Source organism: Vulpes lagopus, chromosome 8 (assembly GCF_018345385.1).
Source record: "Vulpes lagopus strain Blue_001 chromosome 8, ASM1834538v1, whole genome shotgun sequence".
NCBI lineage: Eukaryota > Metazoa > Chordata > Mammalia > Carnivora > Canidae > Vulpes > Vulpes lagopus.
The window spans coordinates 87,284,281-87,306,526 of record NC_054831.1 but is presented as its reverse complement, the minus strand read 5'-3'; the positions used below and the strand labels follow the sequence as shown (position 1 = coordinate 87,306,526).

Here is a 22,246-nt window from a genome sequence, read left to right as displayed (position 1 = left end):
AACATGACACTTTTCAGTGGAGGAGTGGGTATAAAAAGCCCAAGTGGAGTAGGTTCAAGAGAGGATTTGGGAACAGCAACACAGACAACTATTTGAGAGATTCTGCTGAGAAGACCACATAGAAATGGGGTGGGATCTAGAATGGGATGCAAGACAGAGAAAGGTTTTTATTATTTTTGTTTTCCATTTGTAAAGGATCACAGAAATTACAACATGTGCTGATGGGATAGTCTCAGCAGAGACTGAAAAGTTTATAATGTAGGATAGAGGGAGGAAAATTGTTGGAGCCAAGTCCTTATAGACGCAATCAGGAATCAGCTGTAGTGCCCCAGGGCAGGGAACGTCTTTAGGTACAAGCACAGGAATGTTCCTCTAGCACACATGGAAGAAATATAGAAACACAGGCACGTGTGTGGTAGCTTCTGGAAGTTCTCCTAATTGTATCAACTTCCTCAGTGAAATAAGAAGCAAGATCTGAGATGATCTAGAAGAGTAAGAGTGAATGCTGTAGGAATATGTAGCAGGACACCAAACACATAAAGGCCCTTGAAGTTGCTTTCCAACATCTGATGGTTCAACTCTACTTTCAAATCTATGATTGACCCAGTAGACTTCCAATAAACTCCATTCTTTTTTGTATTAGCCACAGCTGACTTCTTTTGTTTACAATCAATAACCTAATATACCAATTCTTTCCTGAGGCCTAGAGTTATGCCATGTTCTCACTAAAAGTCCAATTTTTAGGGGCACCTGGGTGGCTCAGTCAATTAAGCAACTAACTCTTGATTTCAGCTCAGGTCATGATATTAGGGTCATGAGGTCTAGCCCTGTATAGGGCTCTGTGGTTAGTGAGGACTCTGCTTGAGATTCTCTCTCTCCCTCCTTCTTCCCTCTATCCCTCCCCTCACCCCCACACACATTCTCTCTCTCTCTAAATAAAATCTTTATTTTTTAAAAAGATTTTATTTATTTATCCATGAGAGACACAGTGAGAGAGACAGAGACATAGGCAGAGGGAGAAGCAGGCTCCCTGCAGGAAGCCCGATATGGGACTCAATCCCAGGACCCCAGGATCATGCCCTGGGCCAAAGGCAGACGCTCAACTGCTGAGCCACCCAGGCATCCCAAAATCTTTATTTTTTTTAAAAAAGATTTTATTTATTCATTTATTTGAGAGAGAGGGAGAGAAAGAGAGAGATTGAGAGAGAGAGGAGAAAGAACAGAGGAGAAGGACAAGCAGACTTCATGCTGAGTGCAGAGCTTGACATGGGGCTCAATCTCAAGCCCCTGAGATCATGACCTGAGCTGAAATCAAGAGTCCAATGCTTGGGACACCTGAGCATCTGCCTTTGGCTCAGGGTGCGATCCCGGAGTCCTGTGATTGAGTCCCACATCGGGCTTCCTGCATGGAGCCTGCTTCTCCCTCTGCCTGTGTCTCTACCTCTCTCTGTGTGTCTCTCATGAATAAATAAATAAAATCTTAAAAAAAAAAAAAAAGAGTCCAATGCTTAAACAACTGAGTCACCAAGGTGCCCCAAATAAATTCTTAAAAAAAAAAAAAAAGGCATGACTTTCAAAAAATAGTGATCCATTGTACCAAATCCTGCTACCCCTAGATGCATAGGAAGACCAGCTTCCAATATACCAAAAAGCCCAACGATTTGAATTCCTTTCCCATCAACTGCACAGAACCAAGAAATAGTGATTTACATTTACAATACCAAATTAGAAACACTAAAGCAGTATGCTAAACTACTTAAAGAAAAACATGTCCACTCATGTGAGAAAGCAGAAAGACAGATACCAAAATTCAAATTGTCTGACAATTTCTTCAACCCCTCTTCTGAGTTAAGCTGCACGAGTGTCTACCAGGACAGAATGAAGATGAATACACATACAGCTGTCCTCAAAGTGCAGATTAATCCTTCAATACAGGTTTCCGTAACTCAGGGAGGGAAATACATGTCAAGAGTACACTACAGGGTAACCCGGAGCCAGAGGCAAGGGGAGAACTGTTTTACAGTGGATAGTAATGTTTAGTCTGGGAATGGCATCCGAGAAGGCAGTCAACTGAGGAACAATGAAGGACAGTCAGACTCTTTCATAAAGAGAAACATTTTGACGATCACAAAGATGAGTGGAAATTTCCAGGCCACATAGACTAAGATGAATCTTCATGATAGAACGTGTCATTCCCCTCCAGGAAATTAATAGTTATTAAGCTGCAGTAGAGACTGCTGCTTGTGAGATGAAATCAGCTTGCAGCATTAAGAAGCAGGAGGGTGAAGGTGAGTAGTTGCTAACCTTCCACAGAAATCAGCCCCACATAGCTTCTTTCAAACAGGTGTACTGCTCTATGGGGCATTTGACTCATGAAGAGCCCTTAACACTCACAGGGCAGTGTGAAGCTTAGTATAAGGTATGACCTGAAAGCAGGTATTAATGGACTCTTTTGTCCAGATGATCCTGTGCTGGCACATCCCTTGCTAGGAAGGGTGAGAGCAATGGTCAGCCCTTTGGGCCAAATGAACACAAACTGCCAAGAAAACAAGACCAAAGTAAAAATAAACACATGCACACATAAAAATCCAAGTGGATAAGAGCTATGTGTACTGTGTGTTCAGCATCAAGTCCTAATGGTTTTGCTCACCAATAATGGAACTATGAAGAAAGTCCCATTCCCTGAGTAAGAATGACTTGTTCTGGTTTAATTGCTTCAATTCTCCTATCTTCCCTCACTTCCTAAGGCATGGCTCCATGATCCTCCTTCCTCCAGCCTCCTTAATCCTCCTTCCTCCTTCCTCCACCCCCTAATTCTTAAAACAATTATGGAGGGTGTACTATATGCTGGACACTCTTCGAAGAGCTCCATGTGGATTAATTCATTTAATCCTCATGATGGCAGGTGCTATTGCTGTCTCTAGGTTTCCCAGAAAGGAGAGAAAAATAGGTGGAGGCTTTTATATTTTACTTCTATATACTTAACTAGGGGGTTCTCACGGGGGGAATGAGGCAGAGAAGCTGGCCTGGTTCAAACACCAGCACTCGGCTCCATCTCTTGGGACCATCCCCTGAGCAGCTAAGCACTGCTGTTTGGAATATCCAGCTCCTACCTCTCATTAGTCAAAGGTTTCTCCTCCGAGTTTTTAAAAATATCCCCCTTGCTTCCAGGTTGTGCATGTGTAGATGCCACTTTGTGTCACGCCTCCCCGGGGTGGGAGGCAAGAGGCAGGAGGCACCTGGGACAGGCATGAGGTGACAAGTTACCAGGCTACACCTGCATGAAGCAAGGTGCAGGCCACACAACTGGTTCCTCGCAGTGCTGGCTGAAATACAACATGCCAAGAGAATCTCATGTGCTAACTTAAAAGTTTCTGATAGTATTGTTTGCTCTCCGTTTTCACATGAGGAAACTCAGGCATTAGAGAAATAATTCATGTAAGATGACAGAGGGAAAAGACCAAGACCAGGCAGTCTGGCCCAGAAATGGTCTTTTAAAACATCACTGTGCTCTGAATGATGAACTGAGACTACCTAGAAGTTGGCCAGCTGCCTCACTGCAGCTGCCGGGTTTGAGCCACAATAGTTGTGAAGAACTGGTTAGGAAACCGGTAAGTAAAAGAAGGTAAGTATTACAGATAATGCTCACCATTCAATGCAGAGGATGCAACAAGGGAGGGCTTCAGGGCCCCCACACAACATGAGTGAATCAATCACTGCTGTGCTGCCAAGAGAGAATTTAACGAAATCAACCCTGGGGCTAATGCCTGAGAACTATGGCTCATCGGAGCAGAAAGAAGTGAAATGGGGACTAAAAAGGTGTGAGAATAGATAAAGGAAACTAAGAGCTGGCTTTTTTGAAAAGATAAACAAAAGAGATGAAAACTTTAGCTAGACTCACCAAAAAGAAAAAGAAAAGATGATTCAAATTTGGAAATGAAAGAGGCTAAAGAGGAAAGGAAAGAAAGGAAAAAGAAAAGAAAGAGAGAAAGAAAACGTGGCTGTGCCAAAAGTTGGCAAAGAAGAAATGAAGTCATGTCATGCCAGTTAATGCCCTCGCTTTTTATAACACCCTACAATAAATGGGGGCAGCCACTGAGCAAGGAAAAGATAGCATTCTTCTCTCTTTGCTCTTCCTAGAACTTGAGAGGGAACCCAATGGCTGACTGTGGGTTCAGAAGAGGAAGAGGTACATCAGAGAACAGGAAAGTCACTGAAAACACTGAACCAACAGAAGTGGAACAACTCCGTGCAAACAGAAGACCCAAATCAAAGGCGCTCCAAGGCGGCTGAGCATTAACAGCTGGAAGCCAAGTATTTCCCCTTGGAGAATGGGTGTTTCTTAGGATGTGAATGACTTAGTTCTTTGAATTCAGAAATTTTGTTGATTTTTTTTTAGAGCAAAAATTTGAACTGGTATCTTTCCTTCTCCTAATCCTACAGGCTGAAAGCTCACAGAACAGAACAGAGAAATTTTTTTTTTTTTTTAAGATCTTATTTATTCAAGAGAGACACACAGAGAGAGGCAGAGACACAGGCAGAGGAAGAAGCAGGCTCCCTGTGGGGAACCTGACGTGGGACTCGATCCCAGAACCCCGGGATCACGCCCAGAGCTGAAGGCAGACACTCAACTGCTGAGCCACCCAGGTGTCCCAAGAAATTCTTAAGTTGAAAGTAAGTGAAGATCTGGCAGCAAGGCTAAATAACAATTGCGTTTTGATTTTTCTCTACGTTTCCATTAATTTAAAGTGCTAAGTTGCCTGTTTTCTTTAAAATATGTAGTTGTCCTCTTTGCAGGGTCCCTTTAAATAGATTTTCCTTTGACTGTGCCAAAAATAGCTAGAGAAGGTCCTTTGAGAATCCCATTCTTAGTCTTAAAAAAATACAGTCTCCTCCCCAGCCCATACACATAAATGGGCCTGGCAACACTTCTTCCTACTTCTTCCAGGGACCTCTAATTTATCAGAAAGAATAAATATTTCAGGGGAAAAAACCACAGTTCATCAGAGAAATAATTCTGCCAAGCCCATTTCTGCTTGTTCATTAATTATGCGATCACTCAATATACAGCCCCTCTTTTGGGACTGGCAGATAGGCAGGTCAGGTGCTGAAAATCCAAATGCCCACTCCATGGCCAGGCAGGTAGGGAGCATAAAAGAGGTGGGCCAGACACAAGGGACAAAAGGGACAGCTAGGATTTGGTACACTCAAAGAGGCATGCCCAGGGGGTTAGGGTGTGGCCTCTACTAAGTAGCAGCCAACTGTGAGCAAGGAGATCTACATTTTTTCAAGGAAAATCACCCTCGTTAAAAATGCTGGAAAGCTGTCCAAATTCTAAAACCGGCAACATGTGGAACAACAGCAAACAGAATGCGTGTATGTGTTATTCTGGCTGGAGGCCCTTGTTTGCAACCTCTAAAGTAAGAAACAAAAGATAAAGGAAAACAGACTGCCTGTCTCTCCCCTGGGAGTTTACAACCTAATAGGAGTAAGAAGATAGACATTTGGTGAATTGTCTGTCTCACAAGGTGCAATGTGATATCTGCTAAAAGGAAGAAATGAGCAAAGGCTTTGGGAGTTGAGGAAAGCGAGAGGGAACTTGAGGCAGAAAGGATTCTTGTAGTGAATGACATCTGAGCTGGGGCTAAAGAATGAGGTAGACTTTGGCAGGCAGAGACTGGGACAGACCATTCCAGAAACATGAACTGCAAAAGGTAAAAAGAGGGAGTCGGAGAAAGAATGTTTGAGAAGTGGTCAAGAGACTTCATGATCCTACTTGATAAATATGCATGAGTGTTTACATGTGCCACGCAGTAGGGATGCAGATGTGATCATGAGGGGACATAAGATGAGGCAGCTAAGTGAGAGAGGGCCCAATCCAGATGAGGCATTGGAGGCCATACCCTGAGTTTTATCTTTAGAGCAATGGAAAAGCTTCCTTTGAATTTTTTTTAAGCAATTTTTTTTTTTAATCACATGTTGAGATCTGCAGCATTCCAAGTTCCCCGGCTGCAGAGCATGCGTTCTGTGGCCTGGAAGGGAGCCAGAGCAAGCTGGGAGGAGGCCTTTGCAAGCAGTCTGGGAAAGAGCTGATGCCAGCTTGAACTAGGGAGGTGGGTAGATTTAAGAAGTAGAAAAGGGTTAAAATCACCAGTATGATCAGTTCAGGGTAGGATTTGGTGAAGTAGAGGCCAAATGGGACTAGAGAATGTAGTCAACATGGCTCCATGGGGGTACTGGAGCATATCACCAGTGGCCCAGCAGCCAAGCAATTCTGCACCAGCAGCAGCGAGTGTCCAGTGGTTACTAGAGAAGAGTAAGGTTTAAGAGCCAGGGTGTATGGCCGAGGGAAGACTGCCAGAGAAGCTCACAGGGGCTTTCCATCTTAGAAAGTCTTCATCTCAAAGGCACTGTTTTCTTTTAAATGTGCTTTGTAAAATTCCACAGTTATTTTACTTGGACTAGTCTTGAGGGCAAGGAAGTAACTAGCTCTTTTCATGTTCAATAGCTCATAACTAAACTAAATCTTAGCCTTTAGACTTAGGATGGAAGAACAAGGAATACTAGAATACCTTTAAGATATATGTTAATGCCAAATATCCATGCCCACTTCCTTTTATTTTGACCCTTTCTTAAGAATTTCAGAGAATGCTAGTTAACCATCATAGTCCATCCTCTTTGTTGGAAGGCCTAGCAAGGACTTTCCTTATAACCATAGGCATTTGTACATGAACCCAATTTACGCTCCTTCTAGCTCATTAAGGAAGTATGAATACATCCTTCTTGATTGGTAGGAATGCCTAGAAGTACTCATACTCCAGTCACAGGAAGGTGAAAACAGCCAAGCCACTAGAGGTCAACTCCTGATAACTTGTGACAATGGAGTCTATGTATTTTGATAAGGTCTCACTTATATGCCAAGTATTTGCCCCATAATATTTTTTTATTTCTGCAATCTACAAAATTTTGTCATTTTTTACAAAGCCACAAATAACAGATCATCCAAATAAACATCAGACAAATGTGTAATAAAAAGAACAATAGGAATCAGCAAGTGGCAATGAAACTAAAGTTGATTTTGCCCTCCTCATTTCTCTCTCTCACCTTCCACCCCACAAATCTTACAATTTTAGTGTATGCGTGTCTATATGGAAGATGTATTCCTCCTGCCTCTCAAATTAGCCTATTTCTCATGTCTTAATCAAGTTAGCACACCACGTGAAGATCATTCAATAGAATTAATGCTCTCTGTTGAATCTTACTTTGTCAAGACGATTTGCAGTAAACACTAGGCACTTCTTACTCAGAGCTCTGCTTTTATACTGATTTCAGGCCTCCCACCAGTGGCCAAGGGAAGTCCAGTTCAGTGTAAAAAAATCATGGTGGCCCCATTCCCCTTGTTGGAGATTGCTTCAAACCAGTAAGATGTGATGGGAAGTCTGCTGGAGAACTTCTGGGAAAAATACCATCATAGCTCTCAAAAAAGAGAAGCAAATAAATAATGCTTTTTCTGCCTCTGGACAACCACAAATGTGCAAGGATGCAATGTAACATCTTATGACCCTAGCTAGCCAGCACAATGACACTGGCTGGGAGCAACACCATAGAAATAACCTGAGTACTTCATGAGCCAAGAAATCAACAACCCTCAGGGCTGATTCTGTTGTAATGAGAAACAGATTCCTTTATTTTTTAAGCCATTTTGAATTGGATTTTCTGTTTCTTAAAGTCCAGAGCATCCTACATGATACAGTACCTCTTTGTAGAAGAAAAGGGCTGTACCCTTTTGACAACATCCTAGCAACAAAGGAATAGTTGCTTCAAAAAAGAGAAGACTAAGATTGATTTCTCAGTAAGTGTTTTGGAAAAACCAGCTGTGAAAAGGTATTTTTAATAGCCATTCCTAAAGTATGGAGAGTCCTTTGAAATCCTCCCAATGCAGCATAAACATTGTAATAAAATGACGATGAGCCACTATGAATGGTATGCGTGGGGATATGCAACATACTTGGAGTCATCATAATATGTAAACATTAGGAAACTACCATGAAATTTGTCTTTATTATTCATCTACTCTTATCTCCTTCTACAATTATAATACTGGGATTTTTTCCCTCTCCTCCACCCCTTTTACCTTATGAAAACACACAATTAGATAATTACAAGGGAACTCAGAAAACTGAGGCTCAAAGAGGTTGACTAATTTCCACAAGATCTCAGAGCTAACTGGGGACCATTTTCTTTATTATTAAAAATGCTTCATGCATGATTTTAAACCAAACCATTTGCTAAACACTCAATTTAATGTAGTGTTAAACTGTAAAGATATGAGAAATCAAAACTGGGTGTTTTCCTGTAATTTGAGTATGAAATCTCCTTTTTTAATTCACTGCTTTGAGCTTCCTTGTCCTATTTCTAATACCTTCCTAAATCCCAATCCTTTCCATTCATTACCATTTCTCTCCCCTAGAAAATCCCTGCATAGGGCCCATTCTCCAGGCCAGTGGTTCTCAAAAGACTATTCAGATCATGGCTACCTGGGAAATAAACCAGACATGCAGATTCCCAAGGAGAGTCCAATTTAGTAGGGCAGAGGTGAGGTCCCCAATGTGAACTGTAAACAAACACCCTAAGTGAGTCTAACTATACTCTGAGGCACATGACTCCAGATTGTATACTAGATTCCAGGATCCAAATAGAAAACATCTAATTATCATAGTAGATTTAAGCTGGAACAACAAAAATATATGCATAGTTGCCTATAATTTTTATGTTCCCTCTGAGATCTGAAACAAACCCAAGAGCTCTGTGATTTGGATGCACCCTGGTAATCATTTGCTTGGAGGCTTTGAGATTTTATCCTTTCCCTCTAAGACTTTTTTTCTCTCTGAATGCATTTCTACTTGGGATTAAATATAAAATGCTTAACTCTCTCTCCACAGCTAAAAGAAATCAATTTTGGAAAGTGTTTAAAGAGCACTTTAAAGAATGCACAATACAAAATATCTTCCCTTTGAACCAGAGGAATGAGAGATACACAGGGCAAGCACGGTAGGTAATGAGAGAAGTGAACACGGGTTTTCCAGCAGATCTAGCCCTGAAACCAAAACTTAGAAAGGAAGTTGACCATTAAGTAAGTGGACCAGAGGAACAATAGATCAGGTGTATCAGAGGGTAAGTCTGAAACTGAGAAAACTACAATCAAACAAACCCCTTACCCCAAGTTAACTTTCCCTTCCTGGTCAATTTTAAAATAGGCCAGTGCTGTAAATGAGAATATACCATTTAGGTGGAATCTTAGAATTCCTCTGAGTGCCTAAGCATTTTTTCAGAACTAAATAAATACTCCTTACTGGATTAAGTAATGCTCATTTATCCCCATCTCCTCCAAGACACTTTTAATCCTGATCTTCTGAGACCAAGAACACAGCCTACTGTGAACTTAAGTATGTGTGTTATAATATCAGCTCCGACCAACTCACACTACAGTCTCTATGTAGATTTCTTAAGGATTACATAAACAACCTCAGAGAGCCAAAGAACGAAAGAAAATCATTGTGACGTATCAAAGACAAGACATAATGCTCCATAAATGCTATACAATAAGTAATCCAGCAACAAAGTTGGTTTAAATTTGTTAGAAGGCAAAAAGCCAAGGTCACAGATGTCACTTGCATACTCCAGTTGTACTCCTGGTTAGGTTAGGGATAAAGATGAACTGAATTTAATCAGGTTTAGAACACAAAGGTAGAGAAGAGAGAGAAAGTAAACTATCCCCCAGGAGATAAATAGGCTCTATTGTTTAAGATGTACCTTAATAGTTTTCAATGTTTGTTTGTTTTTTTAATCTTCTTTCTCCTCTTTTAAGATTTCTAACAATTCTCAGAGCACTTTAAAAATGGGTCGAGGCAGTACTGAGTCTGCTGGATCTACTCTTGGTCATGTTCAGTCCAGTTAAACTCTCATCACAGCTTCACAGCTTGAAAAGCCCACTGCTCTCAGCTGGTTCCTAAGCCTTCTCTTCCAGCTGCTCCCAGGTGGCTCAAAACCTAGTGGCCATAATACAGCAGCCATGAGCATCCCCACACATACTTGGCTGGAATATGTACCCAAAACTTCCTCTGTTTCGGTAAAGACCCTTCAAGTGTGTAAAGTTTTGTTAACTAAGATCTAAGCCAGCTTTTCTATTGAACAAATGCCTAACTGAGTTGTGTAGAATAGGCACCAAATCGTCATCTCAGAGCATCCGGAGTTACTTTTTAGACCCAGTTCTCATTATTTTAAACACCCTTCATCAGGATTCTTTGACATTTTTGGGGGCATTCTCCTTGTAAGCTTGCATGTTCTCTGCTATGCTTAATTGTTTCTGAACATGCAGTCCCGATACCATGCAGCAAAAAAAACACTTGACCAATAACAAAGCAATCCTTGACTCTGCCTAATTGCTTCTGATCAACATGTTAAACACTCTTGCTTCTTCACAATTAAGATCTATAGAAATCTTTATGGTACACATATACTCTCTCTCCACAAGGTAGTATCAACATGCTTGGTAGAAATATGAAAACAAACCATTGTAATCTTCCTCAGCTGACTATCAACCTACCCCAAAGAAATGACTTAATAGCATGAGAAAAGTGTGGGTAAGGGCCAAATGTTTAACATACCAATCAATTCAGTAGAACGTATGGCTTTTTTACTCCAATCTCCAATCAAGAAGATTCATCAAAGTCAGTGGAAGGTTAGAACATATGCCTATGTAGTCACTGACACAGCAAGGGAAGTCAGAAAGACCATTACCAAAAGGGTCCAGCAATAGTAAATACACAAAAATTCAAAACCATTCCAAGAGTAAATATTCTTAGCAGGACAATCAGGCCCCATGCTGAATGCTTTGATTATCTCAGAGGGTAAGTAGGAATTTGTCAAAGATAATTTCTTTATTCCCTTGGCTTTAATACATTTAACTTTTAAAAGTACTGACACTGTAGATAAAAGGGAGCCTACTATGCATATCTGACTGATGAAGAAATTAAGGAATTAAGGGGTCCATGACTTGTCCAGGGCTCATTAAGTAGCTTGGTACGAACAGAATCAATTCCAGAACCTAGGCCTCTTTACTCCAAATCCCAGGTCTGAAAACCCACAACATATTCCTATTTGTCTCTGATCCCCACAAGAATATAGAACTCCTGAAAACTCTGTCTAGTGACCTGGTTATCATGACATTTTGGTTACCACAAAAGTAAAAGCCCTCTGAACTCTCTGTCTGGTGACCTGGTATCATGGGTGCTTTCCCAGCCTCCTCTGTAAGGACCATGTGGCATTTGCTGCTGTTATCCACTGCAGTTAACATTTCACACATTTCTTTCCTAAGCCTCCAGCATTCCTGATGCAATAGTGGGAGATGGAAACCTGAGCAGAACTGTGAGACCAGCTTTAGCGCTAAGACATGATCTTTCTAGGGGTGAGAAGACGGCAGCATTCAATCTCAAACCTACTTTGCCAAGTGGTTCATAAGCAGCTGTAACATCTGCCTATTTTTCTCTGGAAGCCGATGAACAAGGCTGTGGATTTCAGAGACCCGAGATTCCTGGTTTTCCAGCTCTGCAAAGGAAGGAAGGAGGTAGTATTTGATCAGTGTCACAGCCAAATTAGATTACAAAACAAAATCAAAGGAAACTAAACGTTGGGCACTAACAGACTGAAGATTTCTTAAAGGTTTAAGATCCTGCCCTATGGACTCCTGGCTAGATCTAAAAGCCTTTTTTTAATGGTGCTTTCTGTAACAGTTCATTTAAAAAAATGACTGTCAAAGAATTCAAGCCAAAAGATGACGGGAAGAAATGGAGCCAGTCAACTGCACACTCAGAGCAGAAAGAAACTTGGGAGCAGCTGGCTTCCTAGAACGATGGCTTCATTTCAAGGAAGGAAGGAACTTTATGCACTTGTCTAATGATAAACAAATTGTACACGAACAACAGTACAAGGGTCTCAAATATCAAAACAACGTCTCAAGACAGCATCCAACAAATCAAAGGCAATGTTCAGTTGTTCTCAAGTCATGTGTGACAATCAATCAGCCCGGTAGAGGAAAGAAATGACTGATAAAATGTGTAAATCTTCCTGTCAACCTATCACCTCAATCAAACCCTATCATGGCTTGGTTGAATTTGGGTAAGCAGCTTCATTTCCCTGGGAGATATATTGATAGTGCTCACCACACCTATTTATAGGACTGAGGTGAGGTTTAATTAGAGATTGGTTGCTATGGGTTTGGAATTTCTCTGAGAAAGAAATCACAAACACAATCTTCACTGCCAGCTTTCTCTCAAGTCTTTCTCCTCCCTCTTTTAAGGAGACAACTCTGAGAAGATAAGGCCACCAGAATATACTAAATTAGGCCAGGATAAATAAACTCTGAAGGCTTAAAGGAAGCAGAGGGAGCCACAGAGACTACTGACATAATAGGACTGTGGAGATTCATGCCAGATTTAAATCTGATCAAGAATCTTATTGCCTCTTACAGGAGGCCTGCCCCACATAGACAGATTCCAGTATACTTTGGGTAGTTTGCACCTAATCCCTATGTATTTTAATACCAGTAATATGATGCAAGGGACCTGGATGATATAGTTAAAGAATGATCATAAGCTGTAAATGGAAGCCATGATGGAAAAAGGACTGGGAAGTTACATAAACGGTGTCATATTCAAGGAAACACTTCCAATGCTCAATTTAGGTAATGTGCGAAGTCTGATTCATTCTGCAAAATGCTACTCAAGGGCTAGAAAAAAACCCAAGGAGTTAGAATTCCAATAATCCAAATTAGAAAGCCCAGATTGCTTTTCTCTCCTCTCCCCACCCCCAAAACACACTTTTCAAGTCTTTCTCATCTACTATAAATTCAATGTGGTAAAAGACCCTTGACAATCCCAGCTTGGTTTCATTTCTATTTTGTGTCCATCTCATGAGGTGTGTAAGTATTTACATGCAAAATACAAAGTATGTATTTGGGGCTACTGACTTCTTTGAAATAGAAAAATGCATTTCTTTCCCCCTTAAAACTCTGGCAAAAACAAAACCTACTTGCTGCTTTGATGAAACTTCTTTGAAACTGGTACATCATGAGTGGTCCTGGAAGCATTCTGGGATAAAAGGATATACACCAGTCAGCTTAATAAAAATAATCAGACTCTCTAAATAGCAGCATAGATGCTGCCCAAGTGTATACAGAGAAAGATCAAGGGACACAATAGCAACTCAACTTAGTCCAACTGAGTTTCCCTTTTGAAAGGGTCCTGAGATTTCCTGTGACATTTTCATGCTCCTTCTTCTTTAAGGGAATGGATACAACCACGTTTCCTAGTTACAACTAGGAAAGTGCTAATGTGAAAGTCTAGCACAGACCAAGAGATTTCCTTTTCAGTCAGTGACTCACTCATTGACAAGAGCATTTTAAGATGTGTCTGAGAAAAAGGCAACTAACTAAACATTTGTAATTACCTGTGCTTAAACTCTTGTCTTCCCAGAAGCTTGTTATTTCAATCAGTTCATCTGGAGATGAGATGAATCTCACTATGAGAGATTTCTGTGTTTGTATGGCAAATTCACTACTGAGTGTAGCTTCAGAATGCCAAAGGGCTAAAATCCCTAACATTAGGCATGATATAATCAAATTTTATCTAGTTTTTTAAAAATGTTTTATACTTCATGTTTATTAATCATTTATATCAGCATGCAAAAATTAAGTGCTAAATACAAACTCCTGTGATATGTTTTTTTTGTAAACTACAATGATAGTATATGGTATGAATGTTTAATCAATATGCTTAATGAGTATGTTTAACTGTAAACTTCAGCTTTTTTCCTGACAGTCCAAGTAATTACCTTCTCAACAGACTTTAAATTATGCTTGGCTCAGGTTTTATTTTACTCTCATCAGAACTCCTAATTCAACTCTTGATCATCACTTGCATTACATCTTACTCTTGACTTCAAATTCCTTCTATCAATTCTCTCAATAGCCAATAAAATCTGCATCACCAATTCCTTTTCTGGGCTTTTTTCCTCCGTTGTTTTCTGAGGCAAGGGAATCTTCACAAAACCTGAACAAATGCTTATGCAATTCATGAGTACAGTTCTCCTCTTGGTTTGAGACTGGACCCTCCCCTACCCTTCAAGTTCAAGTTAGTTTCAGTTACTTCAAGTAACTGACATGGAGCAGCTAGAATCATCCATTCCTCTAATAACCAAGGGAGGAACAGGGAAGTAGGAGTCATAGACATACATTGTTACAAGATAAAAAGTCTCTCCTCCAATAAAGTATCATTTTACTATATAAGCAGAAGGAGTCCAAAGGAATTCTATTAAATTCTCATATTTAAGGACCAATATCAGCAATTTAGTCTATCTGTGCAATGCACAAAGCCATCAAAATACATAGAATATGTACGTAATCATGCATTTTCAACAGAATGAGATATGTGGTCCCTTGTTTTCTTACTAGACTATTCAGAGATTTCAGGAAATACCATATTTTAGGTTTTGTTAAAGGCTAATTATCATAGTAACTTCTCATAAAGAGCAAAGCCTTCTTGAGTCACTCGTGGCATCCCAGCACAACAGCAACACATCAAGGATGAATGACTTACAAATGGTTTGACCAGCTGAGCTAATTGCACCCACACATAAGCTGTTTCCACATCTCAAACACCCACCCAACAGCTCTCTGGAGCCTGGAAATAAAACTGCTTTCCTCCTGATTGCATGATAACAAGCTGGCACCCTGCCCTGCAAATGGAAAGTCCCTACCTTAGGTAGGTCTTCAAAGCACTGGTGATGGTCTTTATCTCCCATTCAGCACAGATATCGGTCTCTGTTTCAGAAGCTGTTTTGGGGTCTAAAAAGAAGAAACGGCAATGGGTAAAGAGGAGCAGTAAATACAACTAAAAACCATGTACAGTACATAAAAGCATTCAGCCTCTCTATTAACCAAAGAAATCCAAATCAAAACAAAAAACAACACCTATGTTTTTGCTGGTTCAGTTAGGAATACAGTTAAAAATTGAAGTATCTATTGCTGGCAAAAATGTAGTGAAACTGATCCTCTCATAAACTGCTGGAGGCAAAAGAGAGAAAATGCAAGTTTTGAAAAGCAATTTGGCAATATATATCAAGAGTCATAAAAATGTTTTTATATCCTTTGAAGCAGTAATTCCACTTTTCACAATCTAGCCTCAGAAAATAAGATAAAGCAAGACCAAAGTTACATATCCCAGAAATGTTCAATACACACTTATTCTTTGTAACAACAGAAAAAATTTTAAAAGGACATAACCTAAATGTCCAATGATGGCAGAATGATTAATTTTGGTGTGTCTCCCTGATGGAATATTATATTGCATGTACATGATAATTTTATGTAACAATAAGGAAAATGCCTGGATTATCATGCAATGTCAAGCAAAAAACCCAAATAAACCGCTATTTGAAAGTTTATGAGAAACTTGTATGAACAAAAGCTGAAAGGAAATACTCTAAAACTAGAATAGTGGTTGAGTTAGAGGGGGGAAAACTAATTTTTTTTATATTTTCTAAACTATGATGTGATTCCATTACTTTCATATGTACTTTTTAAATTGCCTTAAGAAGTGCAATGAACACCACCATAATTACACCGGCTTCCTATCATTTCTTCTTTTGTCTCCTCTTGTGTGGACTAGTCAACATGTATTTTAAATGTACATGTATTATAAAGGGAGAGATCACTCTTCTAAGTTTTTCCTCCTGGGCAGCACACAGGTAGGTGAAAATAAGAGGCAGAGGTTCAGGAATATGAACTACTTCACAAATCAACACAACCCCATTTCACTACTGACGAGGTGATCAAAAGCGTGAAGTCTTTTTCAGCACAGTGAAGACAGAATCCAGCTTTCTCATGCACAAGACTAGTGATTTGCCTCCCAGCTCTCACTCCCACTTCTTTGTGCATAGCATCTCATGTTTTGTCAGGCTGCCCACCTTCTCCATACGTGCTGAGGGGAAGGCTGCATGCGTCCAAGGGGTGGGAAATGAGAGTCAGATCAATCAAAGCACAGCATCTCTCTGGCCCCATGGCTGGTTAAGGGATAACCCAAGACCTAAGCCAATTGGTTTAGAGGGAACTTCAGGACCTTTCTAGAAAATAGAGGAAAGGCTCTCCGCTATTTCCTTTTGGGTCTGTACCTGGAAGGATATCCAACTGCTCTGGGTGCCACCATGGAGAGCCTAAGAGAGATATCTGTCAGACAAAGCCAGAAATGAGGGAAGCAGAAAAAGAGCTGGTCTTGACATGGGATGAGCCCTTGTATCTCTCCATTCCTTTTTAATCATGTGAGCCAATAAATTCCTTTTTTCCCTAAGCCAGGTAAGGTCAGGTTTTCTGTTTTTTAACAATCCAGACAGATCTAAATAATACAGCTGGTAAACAGAGGCTGCCACTGGACTCTTTCTGGACAATCTCAAAGAAAAAAGAAGTTCCTCCAGCAGAGTCAATAGCTTTTCAGCTGGAAAGGGAGAATGAGTCATATGTGGGCACAATATATTTTCTATTTATTGGGAAAGAACCCATTTTCATTCAAGTAGGAAGAGTCCAAATAATCATGAGTGGATTGAGGATTTAAGGTCTAATCCCAAGGTAAAGGCACAAATCCAGCTGGTATCTACTACTCTCAATATGTCTCCCGATACATATAATTTTTTAAAAGATTTTTATTTATTTATGAGACACAGAGAAAGACAGGCAGAGACATAGGAGAGGAAGAAGCAGGCTCCCCATGGGGAACCCGATGCAGGACTAGATCTCAGAACCCCAGGATTACACCCTGAGCCAAAGGCAGATAGATGCTCAACCAATGAGCCACCCAGGTGTCCCCATATATATATTTTTAAAGATTTACTTATTTATTTTAAGGGGAGAGCGTCAGAGGGAGAGAGAAACTTAAGCACACTTTGCACTGAGCATGAAGCCCCACACAGGGCTCGATCTAACAACCCTGAGATCACAGTCAGAGCTGAAACCAAAAGTCAGACACTTAACTGGCTGTGGCACCCAGGCACCCCCCTCCTTGATATGTATGAGACAGAAAAGGCCCCGCCTCACAAAATGTTTGGCTCCTAAAGGCAGCACATGTAGGTGTTTGCAGGTGACCCTGGGCACTCATAAAATCTATCTTGTCACATGAAACAATGAACAACTCAAAGAGTATGATTTTATTTCTAGGGTCATAGACTAGTAAACTCCATAGAGTTCTATCACAGCAAATTTCTGGAAAGTCAACTCAAGTAAGATTCTCCAAATGACCAAACCTCTGTCACTTTAATTCTTTTCTTGCTTTGTCATCTCTCACTCCCTTAATGGTTTCTTCTTGCAGAAGAGTATGTACCAAAAAACTTTGCTTAGCACGACCTTTTCCCCCTCCCCATCCCCGAGACACATGGAGAGCTGCCATAGTGCTTGGTTCCTGGATGTGAGACAACTGTTACTGTACATTTTTCTGAGGAGCAAACCGACTTCTACCCAAGAAGAGTGAGCACAATGCTAAGCAAGCAGCAGTTGGCAGGTCTGGGAATTATGAACTGTCCCATGGACCACATTTAGCAAACTAATGATTAGCTTCCATTTATTCGGGCTCTGTAACCATAGGAATATTGTGTAACATTACAGAGAGGGGACTCAGATTACAGCTCGGCTAAAGGGCTTTTTATAGCACTGATGAGGCAAGGCTCAGAACTTGAGCACGTCCATTTTAATTCATTTAATATCCAAACTAAATTGAATACAGCCTCTCAAACCACCTCATTTTTAGAAAGTGCTGCCAATTTCCACACCTTTTACCGATGCTCCCCCTCACTTAGAGAAGCTCCCTGGTGGTATCCAAATATGATGCAAAAACATAATTACAATTACCCTCTGAACTCGGTACATTTCTCCCCACCATATCACTTCACCATTGCAGTGCACAGTACAACTGACCGAAGCTAGAGGAGCAGGTAGCCTCTGGGTAGTGAGAAATGCATGTATTCCTTCATGAATCTATTCCCACATGAATTTGGAAAAATAGGAAACAGATGGGAGGCAGTGGTAACAAGCGGAAATAGTCTCAGAAATATCACAATGTTTGGTCCCAAGATCCATCTAGTTCAATACTGTGTTGCTCATGAAAACACAAAGGACACTGCAGAGCAAATAATCAGGACTAGCCACCTACATACTCCTAAATTTCCTAAGAATACATTATAGTTGTATGTAAATTCATTTTTTCTCTTTAACTGAAAAAACAGTATGTGCACATGGCAAAAAAAGTATTCAAGCAAAACAAGTAGATAAACATTAAAAGGTAAACCTTTCCTGTGCTAGAGGCAACTATTAATAACCATTCCATGTATGTGTATGCTATGTCTAACAGTGTATGCAAACACAAGCACACATATAAACACATAGAGCTTTTTAAAAACATAAACACAAGTACACAATACATGTCATTTTGTGCACTATTTTCATTTAACAGTATCTTAAAGTGTTCCATATAAGCACATAAATTCATCTACCTCATAGTAGTACTTCACTGTATCATAATATCCCCATTAATGGAAATTAGGTTAGGTTATTTCCTGGGTTTTGCTATGATAAACAATGATATAAACTATTGTTTCCTTGTATATGTCTTACCTATAGAAAAAAATCCCTCAAAATGAAATTTCCAGTTTGAAAAGTACATGCATTTTTAATTTGAAAGATATTCCTCAACTACTCCCAGAGGTTGTACCATTATATTTAAGAGTGACTCTTTCCCCAGATTCTTTTTTTCTTTCCCCAGATTCTTGATGACAACATGTAAAATTTGATCTTAGCCAATCTGAGAGGTAGAAAAAAGTCCTGTTTTTAACTTCCCTTTTTTAATAAGGAGGAAAGTTGAGAATCCTCTCCTATTGTGCTTTAAAGTCAAATTTATGGAGTATACTCACCCTTTTTAAGCACACAGTTCCATGACTTTGAAACAAATGTATATAGTCACATAACCATCATACTTTTTTTTTTTTTTTAAAGATTTATTTATTCATTCAGAGAGAGCGAAGAGAGAGGCAGAGACACTGGCGGAGGGAGAAGCAGGCTTCATGAAGGAAGCCCGATGCGGGACTCGATCCCAGGTCTCCAGGATCACACCCCAGGCTGCAGGCGGCGCTAAACTGCTGCGCCACCAGGGCTGCCCCATAACCATCATACTTAAGACAAAAGTCATTTCTATCACCATGAAAAAAGGTATCCTGTATAACCAATCCTTTCCTTCTACCTCCTGCCCCTGGCAACCACTTTCACAAAGCATAATACTTTTGAAATCCATCTGTGTTTTTGCATGTACCAGGAGTTTGATCCTTACATTACTCCGTAGTATTCAATTTTATGGATATCCCACAATTTGTCCATCCATTCATCAGGTGACGGATATTTGGGTTGTTTCCCATTTTCTACTACTTTCTAAAGTACTTTCTACATTATGAATAAAGCTGGTAGAAATATTTACATACAGGTTTTTATATGGACTGTAATTTCATCACTTAGGTCAATACCTAGGAGTGGAACTAGGTAAAAATATGTAGGAGACGTCACATAGTAAGTATGTTTAACTTTATCAGAAATTGCTAAATGGTTTTCCAAAATAGTTGGGCCATCTTGCTTTCCCACAGCAACCTGACAGCTCTAGTTGCTTCACATCTTCATCAATACATGATTATGGTTAGGTATCCAATTTTGAAATTTTAGTTATTCTAGTAGGCATGAAGGGATAATTCACTTTTTAAAATTTGCTTTTCTTTAATGACTAATGATGTTGCTCATCTTTTCATGCACTTTTTGACCATTTGTGTATCTTCTCTGGTAAACTATTTAAATCTTTCACCCATTTTTAAAACTGAGTTGGAAAAAAAAAACTGAGTTGGTTGTGTTATTACTCAATTAGTTCAGTTATTTTTAATACATTCTGAATACAATGCATTTATTAGATATGTATCTTGCAAAAGTCTTCTCATCTAGAGCTTGCAATATCTTTTTCTTAGTATCTTTTAAAGAGCACAAGGTTTTTATTTAGATAAAGTTTAGTTTATCGGATTTTTCTTGTAGATTTCCTGATTTTTGTATTTTATTTAAGAAATCCTTTCTAAACTAAGGTGACCAAAATTTTCTAAGTTTTCTTCTATAAGTCTTAAAGTTTTAGCTCTTAGGTTTAACAGTGTGATCCATTTTGAGTTAATTTTTATGTATAGTTTAAGATAAGATGGATTTTTTCTTCCCACATGGATATCCAATTATACATTCATTAAAATGACCATTCTTTCCCCCATTGAACTACCTTGACACCTTTATCAAAGACCAACTGACATATTTCTAGATGTTCTTGTCTGTTCCACTGATCTATATGTCATTCCTTAGGAAATACCATGTGAGCTTGTTTTCCTTCTGTAAATATTAGTTGTATTGTATTTTCTTTACTGTCTTTTTTTAAAGATTTTATTTATTTGAGAGTGTGAGCAAGCATTGCAGGGGGAGGGGCAGAGGGAGCAGGACAAGCAGACACCCCACTGAGAAGGAAGCCCAATATAGGGCTTGTTCCTAGGACCCTGGAACCATGACCTGAGGTGAAGGTGGGTGCTTAACCAGCGGAGCCACCCAGGCACCCCATTCAGGACTGTCTTTAAAATCTTCTGGAGTCTTTCATGTTCTCCATCTCCATAACATCTTTGAGGTAAAAGTTTATAAACATAAACTATCCACTATATAAATCAGACTTTTCATTTACCCTATAAGTAATTCTTTCAAGATCAGATTTAATACTTAGCAATTTCATAAGCAAATTTGTAGTTTCTGATTATAAAAGTCAGACATCTTAATACCTTGCATCACTTCCCTTATCAAATACCTAAGACTCCAGCTTATCCACAGCCACTTCTGTATGGAGATCTGAAAGCTTTTACTACGTCAAATCCTTGTCTTAGGAGAACCTGCTTGTAGCATTCCAATAAGCCAAAGGGATAGTGGAATGAGTGGAGAGGAAGATGAGCTTCTATCTGGGCTCTCTATTCCTTGGGAACTCAGGATTGTGATTAATAGCAACTTTACTAGTTCCCAGAAGGATCAATCAATCTTTTGTCCCCAACAGTCTACCATGTCCTGCAACCATCTGTCTGTTCCCCTTTACTGGTAAGTAAAATTGGAAGTTAATGAATTGCATGGCAGTGCTGCTTCCATGAGGCTATTGTCTTCAAAGTCTGGGGCTATTTCCATTCACTAGGAAGAAAGCCTTCAGATCTAAAGTCGTCATGCAAAACGACGTAAAGAATCCTATTACTTTAGGGTTTCTTCTGAAAGAATCTTTGCTTGCTTTATTCATGCTACTCTGTACAAGGATGTGAGAAAATAAGAGCACAGAAAAATACAAACATCCAAGGTCTTAGAGGAGTAAGGAAGTACAGTCCATGGTGGGATCAGAGATGAGTGGGTGAGGCATACTAATGTGATTTGGTGGTTCAAAGCCTTGAAGTCTAATACCTTCCAGGTATTCTCTGTAACACTAACCTTGCTTTAACATTAATTTAAGGGATCCCAAGGTGGCGCAGCGGTTTGGCGCCTGTCTTTGGCCTAGGGCGCGATCCTGGAGACCCGGGATCGAATCCCACATCGGGCTCCCGGTGCATGGAGCCTGCTTCTCCCTCTGCCTATGTCTCTGCCTCTCTCTCTCTCTCTCTGTGTGACTACCATAAATAAATAAAAATTTAAAAAAACATTAATTTAAAAAGGAGAAGGTTATGAGAAAAAACAGAAACATGAAATTTATACTTTTCATCACCATGGTGAAATACTAATAAAGATGCACAAAAAAAAGGGAAATGAAGTTTCAAAAGCACAATAAGGTCCACAGTCAACATTCTGCCTGTCACCAGAGGAATATCCACTAGACAGAGCATCATTGCACTTTCCCCACCCAACCCCAGCACACGAAGGGGAAGGTGCTTTCAGAAATAGCCAAAATTGTTCTGAGATCAAAATTCAGGCAGTGAAATTAGACAGGAGACAGCAATGTAGGGGTATCCCTTTATGTCAAGGGAAATGAATCAGAAGGGAGAATCCTAGAAGAAAAATACGAGTGACAGTCAAGAACCACAGCACACTTCTGATTAAGCAGGGATAAACTCCACTTCTCCCAGAACT

General features: G+C 39.9%; 1 protein-coding gene across 10 annotated transcripts in view; it reads right to left on the bottom strand.

The window, feature by feature from the left end:
• ARHGAP26 (Rho GTPase activating protein 26) overlaps positions 1-22,246 on the bottom strand; it is a 423,002-nt gene that overhangs the window by 143,465 nt on the left and 257,291 nt on the right. For all 10 annotated transcript variants that reach the window (XR_005989292.1, XR_005989291.1, XR_005989293.1 and 7 more), the window contains 3 exons: positions 14,815-14,902; positions 13,090-13,148; positions 11,502-11,607 (listed from right to left, as the gene is read on the bottom strand). Coding sequence is in view for 7 of the 10 variants with exons in the window: in XM_041765130.1 (XP_041621064.1) it covers positions 11,502-11,607; positions 13,090-13,148; positions 14,815-14,902 (253 nt within the window). In the remaining 3 variants the exon portion in view is untranslated. The remainder of the gene's footprint in view (positions 1-11,501; positions 11,608-13,089; positions 13,149-14,814; positions 14,903-22,246) is intronic.